Source organism: Pseudorca crassidens, chromosome 7 (assembly GCF_039906515.1).
Source record: "Pseudorca crassidens isolate mPseCra1 chromosome 7, mPseCra1.hap1, whole genome shotgun sequence".
Taxonomy (NCBI): domain Eukaryota; kingdom Metazoa; phylum Chordata; class Mammalia; order Artiodactyla; family Delphinidae; genus Pseudorca; species Pseudorca crassidens.
Genome location: NC_090302.1, coordinates 82,917,830 through 82,936,527, shown reverse-complemented (window position 1 = coordinate 82,936,527; position 18,698 = coordinate 82,917,830). Strand labels below are relative to the sequence as shown.

Genomic DNA, 18,698 nt, shown 5'->3' with positions numbered 1-18,698 from the left:
GAAATACTATGGAATAGAATTCAGAAAAGAATTGATTCAGAAAGATCTACAGGCAAACAGTTACCTTTAAAAAGATGCAGAACAAGATTGGTATTATAATGTCTTTATGCAAACAAAAATGAATATATTTGATTATCTACATAATGAATGGAGCTATATATCTTATTATTGACATAATATATGCACTGGAGATGGTTAAAGAAGGTTATCCCTAGGAGTGGAAATGGTAGTGGGAAAGGAAGATGAAGAGGAAGTTTCCCTTTTAGCTCTATGTATTTCTAAAGTGCTTGAAATTTTGAAAAATGAGAACGCATTCATGTGTTACTGTTATAATACTTAAATGTTATTTGTCTTTTTAAAAAAATGGTTGGGGGGGGAAGGATCATACGGAAAACAGTCTGTCCTTACAGAAGTTTCTATAACTGTGTTTCTGGCTTTCAGTCACATTTTTCCCTCTTTTAAAAGTTGATCCAAATATCTGCTAAAGTCAACCTCCTAAATTTTCCAGAATTATTTTCAGCTCATATAAAAGGCTTTAACCTTCAACCTCTTTAGCTTTGGTCCCACTATGTTTATGACTATTTTTAAAGAACCAAATTTTTGGTTGCTGTTGAAAGACATTTAGAAGATCATTTATATAAGAGGAGAAACTTAAACTGGGGACATTGAATCTGGAGTTAAAACCTGGCTCTGTGTTCTCAGGCAGTGTAGTTTTTTGGTCAATTATGAGTTGGAAATGCCTACTGCTCAATTAGCAGGAATGAAGACATATGAGCGGTTTATGTCAAGGACAGGAGGCTGCAGAGGAAATCTGCAGGCCATCAAACCTGAATAAGGGAAAAGGCTTCCTATTCCAGTTCCTCCTGCGGGACCGCTTCAGGTCACTTTTATATTTACTCCAGAAGGACAAAGGATGCATCGGTACTTAGAGAATAAATATCGTATGTGGACTTCCATCAGGAAACGCAAGTAACAGAAAGCTGATGGTCACAGCTATTCTTCACCAGTGTGATGACTGCCAATCCCCCTCCGCCCTTTTGATTCCCTTATTTTTTTTTCCCAACCCTGTTCATTATCAATGCCATCAGGCGGGGCTCCCAATGTGGATCACTTTCAGAAGACTTGGCAGCCCCTGTGCCCCTAGATGCTTCCATTTCCTCTTTATGTGCACTTCTACATTTTCAACGAAGAAAGGGAGCCAGGAAGCAATGTGAGAACTAAACATAAGACTTGGTTACAACAAAAATGAGAGCATTCAAAGGCTTGATTGCCTGTTCCTTTGGCAATAGAGCTGCTCTGGAAAGGTCCTTGAGCCCTACTTCAGTGAAAATTAAAATAAATCACAGGCATTCTTCAAAGAAAAGGGATAAAATTATACATTTACCTCCAGGGTATCGATACAGGCATAGATTTAGATAGATGTGTTATATAGTTCATGCACCCATACTAAACACGCATATGAATAATCCCTATACAGATGGCCAAACGCTAACAGAGGAGCTTTATTCAGGACTCTGCAATTATGATAACTAGATATTCAACCAAAAGCCAAAAGGATGGTGTTAAGGCACAGAAATGAGCATGGAGAAATGGAATAGGATAAATTCTACCTCTTGACATCTTTATTGAAACAGGGCTGGTAGTCTATTGGACACTCGCAACAAGAGGCTTAAAACATATCAAACGATAATGAAACATAATTTCTAGGTTAACACCAAGATGAGAGCCACCATCTGGCACTTCTGCCAGCCTCAAAGCTGGACAAAGACACATATTACGAGGCCACACATTTGGAGGGAGAGAGGCAGAAATTGAAGAGGCTCACGTGCAAAATGGAAAGTCAAAATGAATCCTCCAAACTTCAACAACAATAACAGTTTAAAACAGTGTGTGAAAACCCACACATCCTAAGACAAAACCTGGACAAAATGACCTCCTGTCTATGACCATTACTTATCTGGAATAATTTCTTTTAAGTTTAGAAGCTTAGAAAAGCTCCAATATCTCTCTTTAACCATTCATATACAAGCTGCCCTCCAAACATTAACTGTTTTCCAATTAACAACCTAAAGTGGATGGAGTTGAAAACTCTCTGTGATCATTCATTCCATCAATTAATATTTATCAACTGCCAACTTTGGCCTTGGCACTGGGTTAGTAATGATGAACAAGACCAATATGAACTCTGGAGTTCACAGTCTGGCCTCTATGTTCTAGATTGCACCATCAGGATTTGGTTATAGTGAACTGACAGAACAGATGAAAAAAAATCCTATGAAGCTTACAGTCACATAGACCCATCTCCAAAGAACACAGCACAGCTCACTGCTGTATTCTAAGATCTAGGTTTAACTCCCTGATTTGGAATTTAGGGATCACCTTCCCATGGAAAGCAATGCCACCAATGATGTTTGGATTCTAGGGTTGATCCATAAATCTTGAGTTGCCCTGCATGCAGCTGCAGTGTGATTTTAAGAGATTTCTGGTTTGTGTTACCCTGGGAATCAGTTGAATCAATAGTATTAAACCGTAATCTATAATCCCAACGCTGCTACCATGGATTGAAACAGTGGAGGCTGAAGTGCGCAATGCTGGGGATGCAAAAAGCTGGAAACACCTATGAGTGGGCTGGCTGCCGTCCTTCAGTCTCAATCTGTCCCCAGGACAAGGGAATACGCATGGCGGTAGAATCTCCCCAAAGGTGCTTAGGAGGGCAAGAATTACATTTGGAATAGCTCATTTGCACGTCAGCCATTGGCCTCTTACACAGAACCAAGGCACTGGTTCTGGCCAAGGATATGCACATTTCATACCATTGTTACTCAGAAATCACAAGTGACATGTTTTCTGGTTATTTCAGGAAGTATAATAGTGTTTTTACACATTCTCCCCTTTTAAAAATGTATGTTTTTTCAACAGCTCTAATAGCATTTAAAGTACATTAAGTTACATTAATTTGCTGATTGAAGTATAGTTGATTGAAGAATAGTTGATGTTTCAAGTGTACAGCAAAGTGATTCAGTTTTACATCTATATATGTATATATGTGTGTGATATATATATATATATCTTTTTCAGATTCTTTTCCATTATAGGTTATTACAGGATACTGAATATAGTCCCCTATGCTATACAAGAGGTCCTTTTAACTTACATTAATTGTTAAACACCACTTTTTAGGTAGTTTCATTACATGAGCCTCGTCTTCTCTTCTAGGTCCCCTAAATTACAGCTCAGCATTTGACCAATAAAACAAGAACCTCAACTCAGGCCCATTTTGTCCAAACCATGGCACAGTTAGACGTGTAGCTAAAAATAGAGAAAAAAGCTATTCTAAACAAGAACCTGAGTCTCTGAGACAAAATTTTAAAAATAATTTTATTTATGTCTAAAAATAAGGGAGTAAAACATATGCTCTAGTAGTTTCTGCCTGAAGAAAGTCATTTACTGGATCTGTGACAAGGTTAAGTAAAATCTTTCTTACCAATCATTAATGATACCCTTAGGTTATACCCGGAAAATGTAGGTGCTTCAGCAGTGGTCACCCCAAATTATCTAAATAAAAGACTTTGTCAGTCTTAGTGACAGAGTCACTATATGAAATACAATCTTCTCTGAAACAAAACGTCTGCCTTTTATTCTCCTCCAGCACTGCACTACAGAGAGTGAGTTCACATTTACAGATCATTCTTCTGTTGTTTTCTTAACACAAAGTGGGGGTGGGGAGTGACTCCCAAATATTGCTCCTAGGGTTCCCAAAGCCTTTCTGAGCTCGCAGTAGGACCTGAACATACCCTTTCTCTGAAGAGCCCACAAGATGAAAGTTTCCAAGTCAACCCTCAAGACAGGAAAGTGACAGAGCTAGAATCTGGCTCTGTCCAGTAAACACTCTGCTCGGGGACATCCACCCCAAGTGCCTCTAAGGAAAGAAAGCATCTGATCAGGATGAAGAGAACAAAATTCCATGGGAGGCGGCTAACATATAGAGAGGAGAAGCCTAGGCCAGACCTGGGCGCCAGCCGAACATGGGGACCCAGAAAGGTCTTTGAAGCCATGGGTGGGTTTGGTTTGAAATGCCTCTCCCACATCTTGTCATGCTTGGAAAGAGACCTGGGAACCCATGTTTATCCCACAGAAAGGTGATTCTCTGAGAATGCTTGGGAAAAAGCAGCATCCCTTGGAAACCATCAGAAATGCCCATTTCCAGGCCCACCACAGACCTATTAAATCAGAAACTCTCAGGGTAGCCCAGAAATCTGTGTTTTCACAAGCTCTCCATGAGTTTCTGAGGCAAAGTCAAGTTTGCAAACCACCACCATAGGATTAATTAAAATCACTGCAGTACAGTCCCTCTCCCAAGCCTTATTCATAATTGGAGAATGAGAGGTCTTCCCTCCTTCAAAAGAAATGTCAAGGATCAACAGGCCAAACAGGGAGTCAGGAGAAAGTTTAGGTGTTTTTTTAAGGCTTAATTTACCACGGCTCCTCCTCATTCATTTCAGGTTTGGGAATCTTGGTCATGGGCACCAACAAAGGCAGAGGAAAAAGCATCAGAAATGGATCTGATTCACCCCAGAGCCCAGTGTACATTGGACAATTTACTGCTACTTAAAGATCACTTTCAAGTAAGCAAGTGACATTAATGGTAATTGTAATGAACCGTACAGATCAAGAAAGCCCACCTGACTGTCTCCCCAACACAATTAAGAAAGACACCACTAAACCTTCCTCACAGATTTCCCAAGCGAGTGGCTATTCATAAGAGACCACGCAGAATTTAACGATAACATATGAGTCAATACATACGCTTAAATTTCAGAGCAAATGCTTTTTAATCACTGAAACTCTTGGCTACTTATATCACAAGAACATTTAAATACGTTTCCCCTGTCCCCCAAAATGAATTTTCAATCCTCTAAAAGAGACCAATGTTCTACTGAGAGGCAACAGAGACCCTAATTTTTAATCGAGCACTAGGAACTTTTCCACTAAAATAAAAAGCCACTCATTCACAAAGCATCAATGTACCTCCAAAGGCTGTTATTTTGCTTCCCAACACTTTAAATTTCAAAATGAGACTCTGAAAAAGCAGCAGCAACACAAAAAGCACACCATGGAAATTCTAGAAGTCAAATGTACAACAGAAAGGACCTTTCTACACAAAATACATGTGTCCATAACTAGCCTACTGCCACCCAGCCTGGCCTGCCTTTCTGAAACAAAAGTAAAACTCGGGTACTATTTTTTTATATCATTATTAGGCACTTGAAACTCAAGAAACCAGTTCTGTGTCTTCTGGGATAACTGTCCTCATTGGAAAATGAGTAGTGCTGAATAATCAACATGATTTTGCTCTGTCTTGATTTGTAGTATCATAGCCTTGTTCCTATTTTTTCAGCCTTCACCCCTAGTCATCGTAAATCTAGCTGCTTCCTTCTTTAGTGGTAATTAGCATTAGTCACAAGCCAAAAATGATTCCACATAAGAAGTAAAATAAACACAACCCTTCTTACCTTTCATGCCAAACTTGGAGTGTCTTGCCAACTTCAGCAGAAACAGCATTACCAGCAGACAAAATCCTACTACAGATGCAATTACCACCACAGCATAGACCTAGAGAAAGGAAGGGAGGGCAGTTATGGTCTTGATAATTAGTTTCTTAAATCCAGGTGATGCTGATTTTGATGGAGATGGTTAATATTTATTGAATACTTACTACCTGCTTTTCTAAGAGCTTTATGGATATCAATTAATCTTTAACAACCCTAGGAAGATTTATGCAGGTCCTATTATTATCCCTATCTCTACAAATGAGAAAAGATAAGTTAAAGCTTATAAAAATGGGGACCCAATTGATATTATACAGATTAACATATACTAATACATCCTATATTATTATATAATGTATAGATAATAGATATTTTATCTCTCCCCATCCATCTATCTACCTATGTACCTACCTACCTACCTATCTGGAGAGAGAAGTGAGAGAGAGAGTATATAAAACATGAATGACAAAATACTAATAATTTTTGAAGCTGCTGAAAGATATAATGGGGTTCATGCATGATTTTCTCTACCACTGTACATGTTTGAAAACTGTCCATGATAAATTTTTTTTTTTTTTTAAGTTGACTACTGTTGCTCTTAGAAGTCAGGGTGCCCTAGAGCAGTGAGTAGGTCTGCAAGGGAGCAGGAAGGCACTTGTGGGTGAGCACAGCCTGTGAAAGCTCATGAGGCTGTAGACTTATGACATGTGAACTTTTCTGTATGTATGAGAAAGATCAATACAAAGTTGTTTTTTTAACTTAAAGGTGTAGCTGCAAGTTGTGAATCATACAAGGAGAGAGAGTAGATGCAGATCTTTGTGAATCCTGTCACAGCCCCAAGCTGGGGATCACAGAGGCACAAGTGCATAATGCTAAGTACACACTAACAATTTAGAAACAAAGATCGACACAGGACTATGCATCATCTTCCATTTTGGCTGTTTACCCCAAAGTCCTGCTTCCAAAATAAATTTGTTTCTATAAACCAGGAGTTGGCAAACTTTTCCTGTAAAGGGTCATATATTAAATATTTTAGGCTCTGGGGACCTACAGTCTGTGTTGCAACTAGACAACTCCCCTGCTGTAGTGTGAAAACAGCCACAGACAATATGCAAACAAATGGGCATGTCTGTGTTCCAATAAAACTTTATTTACCACAACAGATGGACAGCTGGATTTGGATATAGTTTGCCTAAACTGTCCTAGATGTCCATACTGACTTAAATGTCTAAGTTTCATTTAATCCACATAACAGTCCATATGACATATTATTGTCCCCATCTGCGGTAATCATTAGTGCTGTTTCCCAAACATTTCTGTTTTCCCCTGTGTTTCCCTTTGTAGGATTCACTTCCTGGCTTCCTTGTGGTGAGATGGGTTCAGGTGACTAATTCTGGCCAATGAGTTGAGACTTGTATCACTGCCAGGAGGAGGATTTCACTGCTTACTGCAAGATCTTAGACTAAAGCAGTGGTTCTCAACCGAGGATAATGTTGCACCCAGGGGACATTTGGCAATTTGGAGTTGTCACAACTGGGAGAAAGGTGCTACTAGCATCTAGTGGGTCAAGGCCAGGGATGCTGCTAAAGATCCTGCAGTGCCCAGGAGAGCCCCCCACAAAAAAAATTATTCATCAATAATAGCAGCGTTAACAGTGCAAGGGTAGTGCTCTCTTTCTCTGTGCCATAATAAATGCTAACTTTTCAAAAGGCGGCTGCCTTGTCAGCCTCATCTTGGAATGAGGATGATGCTGATAGAGCTCCCAGCCGATACGTGTAATGAAGCAATAAATAAACGTCTGTTGTTTTAAGCCACTGACATTTGGGGGGTTTTGTTACTGCAGCATAGCTTATCCTGACTGATATACCCAGCCCACAGTGAGAGGCAGTGTCAAGTGGAGATTAAGAATATGGATTGTTCCTGAGTTTGAAATTTAGATTTACCACTTACTAACTACATGGTTTCCAAATTACTTAACCTCTCAGCATCTCATAAACCTCATGTATAAAATAGAAAATATGATAACACTACCTTGCAGGTTGTTATAAATCCTCAATTAGTCAATGCAGATAATGGGCTTGACATAGTGCTTACTATAATAAGTAATTAATTATGTTGGCTATGATGATGATGATAAAACTGAGATTTATAAAATAAATAAATAAATAAGCAGCCCAAGATCATACCTCTCAAACTTGGGATTGGAATCAAAGTCTGCTCAAGTATAAAACCTGTGATTTATGTGTGATTTACCCACTACATTGCCTCTCCAAAGCATGTGGCTGAGAGCGAAGGCAGGATAATAAAAACATATGGCTAATCCCTCCACAGCACCTTCAGATGGGGTCAGATGGGGACAGCATTAAATAAGCTACAAAGCACAGAAAAGAGCACATGCCAAACAGTTGGCTAGGATGGAGCAAAGGTGTAATCATTCTCTCCTCTGGTGCTTCAGCTGTGAGTGGCTGTCCCACAGAATGCTTTTGCAGATGTCTGAGTACAAACTTAACTCTGTCTCTGTGGCCTATATATAAATAGAGTGGTAGTGATTCCTAAAAGGCTAGTTATAAATCAACTTGCTCTAACCAAGATCATTTCCCTCAAACTTACCTAATGATTTCGGATGTTTCTTTCTCAATCTTTATTTCTAACTAACATTTGCAAGGGAAAGAGATCATAATATTTTAGCTATAAGTTTCTCTACCCTATTATTAAATTCCAAAATTCTACAGATGAAAGAAGAATTCATTAATAAATGAGTTCAAACACTATTTTATAGATAAGGAACCTGGGACAGAGAGACATTTGGAGGACTTGCCCTGAGTCCCAGGATCACTCTGCAGAACCACAGTCTTACCCACTTTGGAAAGTACTCAGCTGGCATTCAAGAGACCTATGTCCTAATGAACCCAGGATACCTTGCCTTTACCAGCTGTGAGACCTCACAGGTGCTTCACTTCTCCCAGCCTCTGTTTCCTCACTTGTACGTGGGGATAATAATACCTGCCCTGCATTATCTACTTCATTAAAGAATATTTAAGTCATCTTAGAAAATGGAAAGGTGTTCTTCTCCAGAAAAGCAGCTGATGATCTGCTAACAAATATTTAAACCTATTGAAGCAGTTCTAAATGTAAAGAATCCTTTAATAAACAAAAACTCCTGTGACAATGAGAAGAATCATTTCCTCAAAAACAAGTTATTTGATAAATACAGAATTTCATGTACTCTGTGCATGTGTGCTGGGGTGGGGGTGGTCTTCACATGGGAGAAAAGCAGGAGTGAGTTTGTTTGTTTGGTTGGTTGGTTGGTTAGTTGGTTTTTATCTGAGGCTACCTCTCAGCATAGAACAAAGAGCTGCTCTCCTCTGAAAATCCAGCAGGGTTCATGAGGAGCATCTGCTAGACCAGAAAGGTGACTGCTTAAGGCTGTCTTGCAAATGCTCTGAAAACACCTTTGAATTTTGTATCAGCTCACTGACTCTGAAACTCTTTTTCTAATCTAATGATCTTTCCTGTGATCAGGGACTGTTATGTATCAAATATTTGATCCACACATAATTTAAAAGTTTTCTTTAAATTCTACAAAACATTGCCTTGTATCTCTCATGCAGATCTCTAAGAGTCACAGGTGAAGTCGAAACATACAGACTTTCAATGAAGATTATTTTCACTCATCTTGCCTTCCAATGACACTACTATAGATAGTTCAAACATCAAGATACGCCAATTGGGGGCTTAAATTTATCATTTGGGTTCAAAAGAGAAAACTGAAGTTGGTATATAATTTTTAGTAATTGGAATACATACACATTTGTGGGCTTAACACATGTTCCTTGGATTCCTTACATATGCAAACAACGTTCTCAAACCAAGAAACATTAAGTGGTTTGGTATGAGAGTAAAAACTGAAATAAATGCATAAGGCAGGAATTAGAAAACATTCTTCAGTTGATTTAACACAACAGTTTTCCTTGTTATTTCAATGCAATGCATATAGTCATCTGTGGAAATGTGTGTGTGGTGTGTGTCTCCAAATACTGGATGTGCATATTTTGAGTTGCAGTTAAGTTGTATCTATTTATGAGCCTCCTGGTCCCACTGCATGGCCCTGGTTTAAATACCCATCACATCTCTTTATCATTGCACCAGACACCTAAATCATCATCACCCCACTTCTAATCCCTCTCTTCTGAAACCCATTCTATAGCGTTCATCATTAGTCTAATCACCTCCTAGGTGCCAGGCACTATTCTAAGGACTAGGGATACAGCCATGAAAAACACTGAGTTGCCTATACTAAGAATCTTACTAAAGAATCAGGGAAGGGAAAAAGATATTGAACATGTAAACAAATAAATAATCAAGGTAATTACACACAATAATAACTGCTCAGAAGAAAATGAAACAGGGTAATGGCTGCTGCTGGTCACTCTAGCTAAAGCTATGTGATGACCATTGGGAAGTGCATACCTTCTAAAGGGAACGGCAAATGTGAAGGCTGTGAGACAAGAGTAAGCCTGGAACATGCAAGAGAGTATTTTAAAAAGATAGTTGGTAAACAGTGAAGAGAGTATGGAGATGAAGTCAGAGAGACAGACAAGGTCAAGATATGTAGGGCCCTGTTAACCACCATGAGGAGTTGGTTTCTATAACAAAAGTTTTATTACAATGCATTGGGAAGACTGTGAGAATGATAATAAAAGAGTGATCACTCAAGGGAGAAGGCTCAAGTGTGGTGTAAGAAGATCCTAAACTCATCTCCTACCATGGACACAGCAAATCTTTCAACTAAATATGAAATAATTCCCTCAGAAAGGGACCTGAAAACTAGATGAACAAAGCCTCCACTTGTGCCATCACAAGTATAAAATGGAGGAATGGGGAGTAAGAAAGATAAAGCTTTGGAATGTGTTCAAATTTAAGTTGCTACCAACTTAAAATAGGCTACTACTTACATAGGATGTTATATGTGAACCTCATAGTAACCACAAGGGAAAAACTTATAGTAAATCCAGGAAAAAAATGATAAGGGAATCTAAACATAACACTAAAGAAAACCACCAAAACACAAGGTAAGAGAGAAAGAGAATAAGAAAGGAACAGAAAGGAACTACAAAGACAGCCATAAAACAACTACCAAAATGACAGCAATACATACTGGTCAATAATTACTTTAAATGTAAAAGGACTAAATTCACCAATTAAAAGAGCAACTGAACAGATAAAAAAGCATAGTCTATCTATATGTTGCCTCTAAGATACTCACTTCAGAAGAAAGAATACACAAAGACTGAAAATGAAGAGATTGAAAAAGATATTCCAGGCAAATGGAAAAAAAAGAAAGCTGGAATAACAGACAAAACAAACACAGTAATAAAAGACAAAGGGCATTACATAATGATAAAGGGGTCAATCCAGCAAGAAGATGTAACATTTACAAATGTATATGCACCCAACACAGGAGCACCAAGATACACAGAGCAAATATTAATGTACTTAAAGGGAGAAATTGAGAGTAATGCAATAATAGTAGGGGACTTTAACACCCCACTTACACCAATGGATAGATTATCCAAACAGAAAATTAATAAGGAAACATCAGACTTTGACACATACCAGATGACCTTACTGGACATACAAAGAACATTCCACCCAAAAGCAGTAGATATACATTCTTCTCAAGTGCACATGGAAGATTCTCCAAGATAGATCACATGTTAGGTCACTAAACAAGTCTTAATAAATACAAGAGGATTAAAATCATATCAAGCATCTTCTCCACTGACAATTGTATGAAACTGGAAATCAATCACAAGGAAAAAATGGGAAAGACTACAAAAACGTGAAGATTAAGCAACATGCTACTAAACAACCAATGGGTCTTTGAAGAAATAAAAGGAGAAATTTAAAAAAAATACATAGCAACGAATAAAAACAGAAATACAACATACCAAAATCTTTGGAATGAAGCAAAAGTGGTTACAAGAGGGAAGTTCATAGCAATACAGGCCAACTTCAAGACACTAGAAAAATCCCAAATAAGCAGTCTAACTTTACACCTAAAGGAACTAGAAAAAGAATAACAAATGAAGCCCATTATTAGTACAAGGAAGGAAATAATAAAAATCAGAGCAGAAATAAATAAAGACTGAAAAGTAGAAAAGATCAATAAAACTAAGAGCTGGTTCTTTAAAAAAATAAACAAAATCAATAGAACTTTAGCTAGACTAATAAAAAGAGAGGACTCATATATAAAATCAGAAATGAAAGAGGAGAAATAACAATGACACCATAGAAAAACAAAGGATCATAAGAGATTATCATAAACAATTATTTGCCAAAAAATTGGACAACCTAGAACAAATGGATAAACTCCTAGAAACACAATTTTCCAAGAATGAATTATGAAGAAAAAGAAAATCTGAATAGACAAATTACTAGTAAGGGAATTGAAACAGCAATCAAAATTCTCTCAACAAACAAAAGCCCAGGACAAAAGGGCTTCAATGGCAAATTCTACAAAACATTCCAAGAATATTTAAGACCTGTCCTTCTCAAATTCTTCCAGAAAATTGAAGAGGAAGGAAGCCTTCCAAACACATTCTACAAAGCTAGCATTTTCCTGATACCAAAACCAGACAAGGACACCACAAAAAAAGAGAGAATTACCGGCCAATATTCCTGATGAACACAGATGCAAAAATCCTCAACGAATATTAGCAAAACATATCCAATAATGCATTAAAAGGATCATACACCACAATGAAATATAATTTATTCCAGGGATTCAAGGATGGTTCAATATCTGCAAATCAATCAATGCGATACAGAACATTAACAAAATGAAGGGTAAACAATCACATGATCATCTCAATAAATGAAGAAAAAAGCACCTGACAAAATTCAACATCCACTTATGATAACAACTCAACAAAGTGGGTACAGAGGGAACATACTTCAACATAATAAAGGCCATATATGACAAACCCACAGCTAACATCATACTCAGTAGTGAAAAGCAGAAAGCTTTTCATCTAAGATCAGGATCAAGACAAGGATGCCCACTCTTGCCACTTTCATTCAACACAGGGTTGGAAGTCCTAGTCATAGAAATTAGGCAAGAAAAAGAAATACAAGGCATCCAAATCAGAAAGGAGGAAGTAAAAACTGTCATGATTTTCAGATGACATGATAAAATGTATGGCATTTCTATACACTAATAATGATCTATCAGAAAGAGAAATTAAGAAAATAATCCCATTTACAATTGCACCAAAAGAATAAAATAACTAGGAATAAATTTAACCAAAAGTGAAAGACCAACACACGGAAAACTATAAGACCCTGACGAAAGAAATTGAAAAAGACACAAATAAGTGGAAAGATATTCCATATTCAAGAACTGGAAGAATTAATATTGTAAAATGTCCATAGTACCCAAAGTAACCTACAGATTCAGTGTAATCCCTATCAAAATTCCAATGGCATATCTCATAGACCTAGGACAAATAATCCTAAAATTTGAATAGTACCACTAAAGAACCCGAATAGCCAAAACTATCATGAGAAAGAAGAACAAAGCTGGAGGTATCTCACTCCCTGATTTCAAACTGTACTACAAAACTATAGTAATCAAAACAATATAGTACTGGCACAAAAACAGACACACAGATCAAGAGAACAGCAGTGAGAACCCAGAAATAAACCCATACGTATATGGACAATTAATTTACAACAAAGGAGCAAAGAACATACAATGGAAAAAGGATAGTCTCTTCAATAAATGGTGCAGGGAAAACTGGACAGCCACAAGCAAAAGAATGAAACTAGACCACTATCTCATGCCACACACAAAAATTAACTCAAAATGGATTAAAGATTTGAATGTAAGACCTGAAACCATAAAATTCTTACAGGAAAACATAGGCAGTAACCTCACTGACATTAGTTTTAATGTTTTTGTGGATCTGAATCCAAAGGCAAGGGAAACAAAAGCAAAAATAAACAAATGGTACTACATCAAAAAAGCTCTGCACAGTGAAGGAAACCATTATCAAAATAAAAATTCAACCTCCTGAGTGGAAGAAGATATTTTCAAATCACATATCTGATAAGGGGTTAAGATCCAAAATATATAAAGAACTCATACAACTCAACAATAGAAAAACAAACAACCAGATTAAAAATGTACAGGAGATCTGAATAGACATTTTTCCAAAGACATACAGATGGCCAATAAGCACATGAAAAGATGTTCAACATCACTAATTATTAGGGAAATGCAAATCAGAACCACAGTGAGATATCACCTCACACCTGTTTGTATGGCTATTATTGAAAAGCAAGAAATAACAAATGTTGTCAAGGATGCTGAGAAAAGGGAATCCTCATACACTGTTGGTGCGGCTGTAAATTAGTGCAGTCACTATGTAAAACAGTATGGAGATTCCTGAAAAACTTCAAAATAGAACTACCACATGACCCAGCTATTCCACTTCTGGCTATTTATACAAGAACACGAAAACACTAATTCAAAAGGATATATGCACCTGTATGTTCAATGCAGCACTATTTACAATAGCCAAGATGTGGTAACAACCTAAGTGTTCATCAATAGACAAATGGATAAAGAAGATGTGGTATATATACACAATGGAATATTACTCAGCCATTAAAAACAATGAAATCCTGCCATTTGTGACAACATGGATGGACCTTAAAGGTATTATGTTAACTGAAATAAGTCATACAGAGAAAGACAAATACCATATGATTTCACTCATTTGTAGAATCAAAAAAAAAAAAAAACAAGCAAACAAAGAAAACAAAATAGAAACAGACTCATAGATACAGAGATCAGATTAGTGGTTACCAGAAAGGAAGGGAGCTGGGGGTGGGCAAAATGGGTAAATGAGGTCAACTGTATGGTGACGGATACCAACTAGACTTCTGGCGATGATCACTTTTTAGTGTATTCAGATGTTGGATCACAAGGTAGTACAGATGAAACTTATAAAATAAAAAACTTATTTAAAAAAGTCACTCAGGCTGCTATATGGAGAAAGGCCAGAAGATCACAAGAGTGGGAGGGGGGACAGGGTAGGAGGCTGTGGCAGTCATCCAGGAACAAGCAATTGTGGCAAACTTTCTCGGCAAAGGGCCAGATGGTAAATATTTCCAGCATTGCAGGCCATACAGACTTTGCTGCAACTACTCCACATGCCCCTGTAGCGCAAAAGTAGCCACAGATGATATGTAAATAGGCATGACTGTGTTCCAATAAAACTTTATTTATGGACACTGACATGTGAATTTCATAAAATTTTCATTTGTCACAAAATGTCACGCTTCTTTTGATTTTTTTTCAAACCACTTAAAAATGTAAAAACTATTCTTAGCCTGTAGACTGCCCCCAAACAGGCATAAGCCAGACTTGGCCCGAGGGCCATAGTTTGCCAGCCCCTGGGTTAGCCTGTGGCTGAGGCTGGGGAGGTGGGGAGACATGGATGGGTTGGTGGTTTACAAGGAGGCAGAACTCACGGGATGTTAGACTGGGCGCACAAGACAGGGAGGAAAAGAAAAGAATGGAGGAATCTGCTGGGTTTTGACCTGAGCAGCTGACAGACCAGCCCCGCCACACAGTCCTAGGGAGATGCAGCCCTGCTGCTCACTCACGCCCCATTCAATGCTCCTCCCTGCGCCATAAAGCTAACTACCTGGCACTGTGGTTCAAGACCTCGTGGCCCTGCCTCGGACTGCCCTCCCTCATACGCCTTACCTTCCAAGCAAGAATGCTTCCAGACTGCAGGCTCAGGCTCACACACCCAAAACGCCCTGCCCTTCGTTTCCGCTATGTCCAAATCCCAGGCATTCCGCACAGGCCATGGAAAAGGCCACCTGTCCCGCAAAGACTCCTCTGGCTCTCCCAGCAGGAAGGAACAGGGCGCCTGCCCCTCTCCTTCGCTCTCTCGCATTGCCTTGCTCAGCCTCTGTTTGTAATTTAGGTGCTAATATTCACATCTCAGGTCTCTGACTTAATTTAAGTGTAAGCTCCAAAGGGACAGATATGTGTTTCATTCATATGTTTATATCCCCCCACGGCCTGTCCCTTCCAGAACCTACTGGATTCCTTACATTTGGTGGGCACTGAAATTTTTATTAAAATATTTAAGGAGACAGGTGTGGAGACAGAAAGAACTCTACATATCCCTGAATGAGAAAGCTGGTTTCTTGCTCTTCTAGTAATAATCTTTTAAAGGACAGATATTTAAAACAGGAATCACCAGCAGTAGGTCACAGGCTATATGGTACCTTTATCACTCTCTTAAACCTTTCCATTAGTTCCTCCACACTTCAACACTCTATTTATAGCTGAACAATAAAAATGTTTTGTTGAAAGACTGGCACTGAAGCAGCTCCATTCCTTCAACATTCAAGCATCCAAAATGCTCAGAACCATTCCACGAAACACTTAAGTATCCCACTCACCGAGAGATGTTCCCGACCGCTTTTGTCAGCAACATCTGTGGAAGGGATTTCATTACTTCTGTTCGTGGTGTCCCCAATGTCATTTGCCGCAGTCCCATAATCTTAAATTGGAGAAAGGGGGAAAAAGAAGGAAGTATGAAGTTGTCATTAGGCTGCCAACAAACATGAGGCCACAGTACAACCCAGAATGAAGCAAGACAAATTACAAGATTCCAAACCACTGACAGCGTGGCTGGGGAGAAGCGTGACCCGCCGTTGGGTTAAATCCATTGCAGCGTTAGGACTGTGCGATGCGAAAATTATATTCAGCCCAGATCTTTACATCATTGTTTTGTTTGGTCAAATTCTAAGCCAGGTCTAGGATTTTTCTTTGCACATAAGAATATATTCCTTTTTTGATAAAGTATTTAATGAAAATACAAAAAAGAATCGATCATGTAAGAGTCAGATTTACAGACCTGGAAGGGTCTTTGGAAATCGAGTCTAACCACAAGTTTTACAGCTGCAGAATGAGAGCTAAGGGATGTTAAATGACTAGTCTAAAGTCAACTGGCAAGAAGGCAACAGAGCCTAGACATGAACCAGGCTTGAAATCAGCACCTCTGATTTCCGAGGCAGAAGCACTCAAGGTAGAATGTGGAATCGGCACCAATAGGGAACTTGGGTCCACATCTGAACTTTTTTGAAGAGCTCTGAATTGCCAATATATCAGTTTCAGAATTAATGTGTAGGGAACTTCACCGATACAACATTTAGAATTGTGAGGGTATGTTCTCAGTTCTCAAATGTAGTTGCTCTTCTGAATCAATTTTAGTCTACAGGGATCAGGATATAAGTAAATGATTTTTTTGTAGGCAAAGTTTTTATTAACATATTACATATAAAAGTCATAAAAAGTTTTTGGTAAGCTTATTGCAGACCATGTTGTTTATAAATTTTTGTATTTTTATTCTAAATAGGTATGGTGCCTTCAATTTCCATCTTGAACAAACAAACTCATTAAGTCAGCCCTAGCTAATCTTCCCTTGGTAGAATTATCAAGCTGGCCTTAGGGCAACCAATTTAAATTATAATTTTACTAGCAGAGGGTTCCTTTGAATGTGAATGAAAATTAACAGAAAAAGCATATATTTTCTATCTGTAGTTGTTTTATTTTTAACTGCAAAACTACATTCTCACCATTTTCATTTTGAATATATTAGAACTTATTAATATTTCAATCAAACAGTAGGAGATATCATTTATTTGCTTATTTTCCCTTTTCATATTATATCCAGCTACTCATGCAAAATTAAACCACTAAAGTATCTATAGTTTAATATCATGACATTGTAGCCCAAAGATCCAAAGTGTGACCTGAGACCAATGGAAAGATGACATTTTTAGAGTCTTAAAAGTTATTGGAAAGGAGTCCAAAACATAATTTTAAAACTGAAAATCACAATTCAAACATATTTCTCTGTGACACAATTTGACATACCTTCTTTAAGCCATATCAGAACAAATAAAAATAAAAATACACAAATCACATGCACAAAATTATCCAAACCACAGCTTGGAGGAAAGATGGCTTAACATGCATAAAGCAGGTAAAGACAATGTAATTCCCTAGTTAAAATTAGCTCAAGTTAAATATACACATGTACAATAAACATACAGAGAATTGTTTTATATTAAAATTATAAACTATATTTATATTAAAAATATAAATATACACATTTGTCAAGGCTTGTATATAAAATTAAAGAATAGATTTTAGAGAATAAATATATAAATGTATCTTTTTAATCAATGTAAGTTTTAATCAATCTTAAATTTCAAGCCAAGTCTTGAAATTTAGCCTGCCACTTCCCCAAACGGAAGCCTCCTGGTCATGAAGGTGGTTTGAAAACTGTTAAAGATGGATTTTCATACCTAGTAAAACAGCCCTGGGATTCAATTAAAATAACAAATATAAGATATTTGGTAAGCTAATATAGTGAATCTTTGGGTTTCTCCCTTTCCACATTCCTAGAAGAATCCCATTTTATTCAAGGGGATCAAGCACATCCTCTGGGGAAGCTGATCGAAACTCTAGGCGTGGGTCTAGCTAGTCAAGGGTAATCCAGCCCTCTTCTCAGTGCTGGAGGCAAAAATGGACCATGACCCAACTGAGTCTTGAATCAGATACAGGAGGGCTTGGTGGAGGTCTCTGGGAAAGTTCTCTTTCTTCTGGAACACTTTCAAAAGCTCTTCCCTTTCTCTCATCAATGTGAATGACTCATCTTAAAACCGTAAGAGAAACCAGCCTTCAGTGAAGCCAGTACAATGGGCAGGAGAGTGCAGAGATAAAAAAAAAAACTTGGATCCCTGATGACATGGTTGAGCTGCTGGTTTCACCAACCTTAAAACGTGCCCTGGGGCTTCCCTGGTGGCGCAGTGGTTGAGAATCCGCCTGCCAATGTAGGGGACACGGGTTCGAGCCCTGGTCTGGGAAGATCCCACACGCCGCGGAGCAACTAGGCCCGCGAGCCGCAGCTACTGGGCCTGCGCGTCTGGAGCCTGTGCTCCGCAGCAAGAGAGGCCGTGATAGTGAGAGGCCTGCGCACCGCGATGAAGAGTGGCCCCCGCTCGCCGCAACTAGAGAAAGCCCTCGCACAGAAACGAAGACCCAACACAGCC

At 38.3% G+C, this 18,698-nt stretch overlaps 1 protein-coding gene across 6 annotated transcripts in view; it reads right to left on the bottom strand.

The window, feature by feature from the left end:
- NTRK2 (neurotrophic receptor tyrosine kinase 2) overlaps positions 1-18,698 on the bottom strand; it is a 383,847-nt gene that overhangs the window by 279,711 nt on the left and 85,438 nt on the right. For all 6 annotated transcript variants that reach the window (XM_067744760.1, XM_067744761.1, XM_067744759.1 and 3 more), the window contains 2 exons: positions 16,038-16,138; positions 5,514-5,613 (listed from right to left, as the gene is read on the bottom strand). In XM_067744760.1, coding sequence (XP_067600861.1) covers positions 5,514-5,613; positions 16,038-16,138 — 201 coding nt within the window. The remainder of the gene's footprint in view (positions 1-5,513; positions 5,614-16,037; positions 16,139-18,698) is intronic.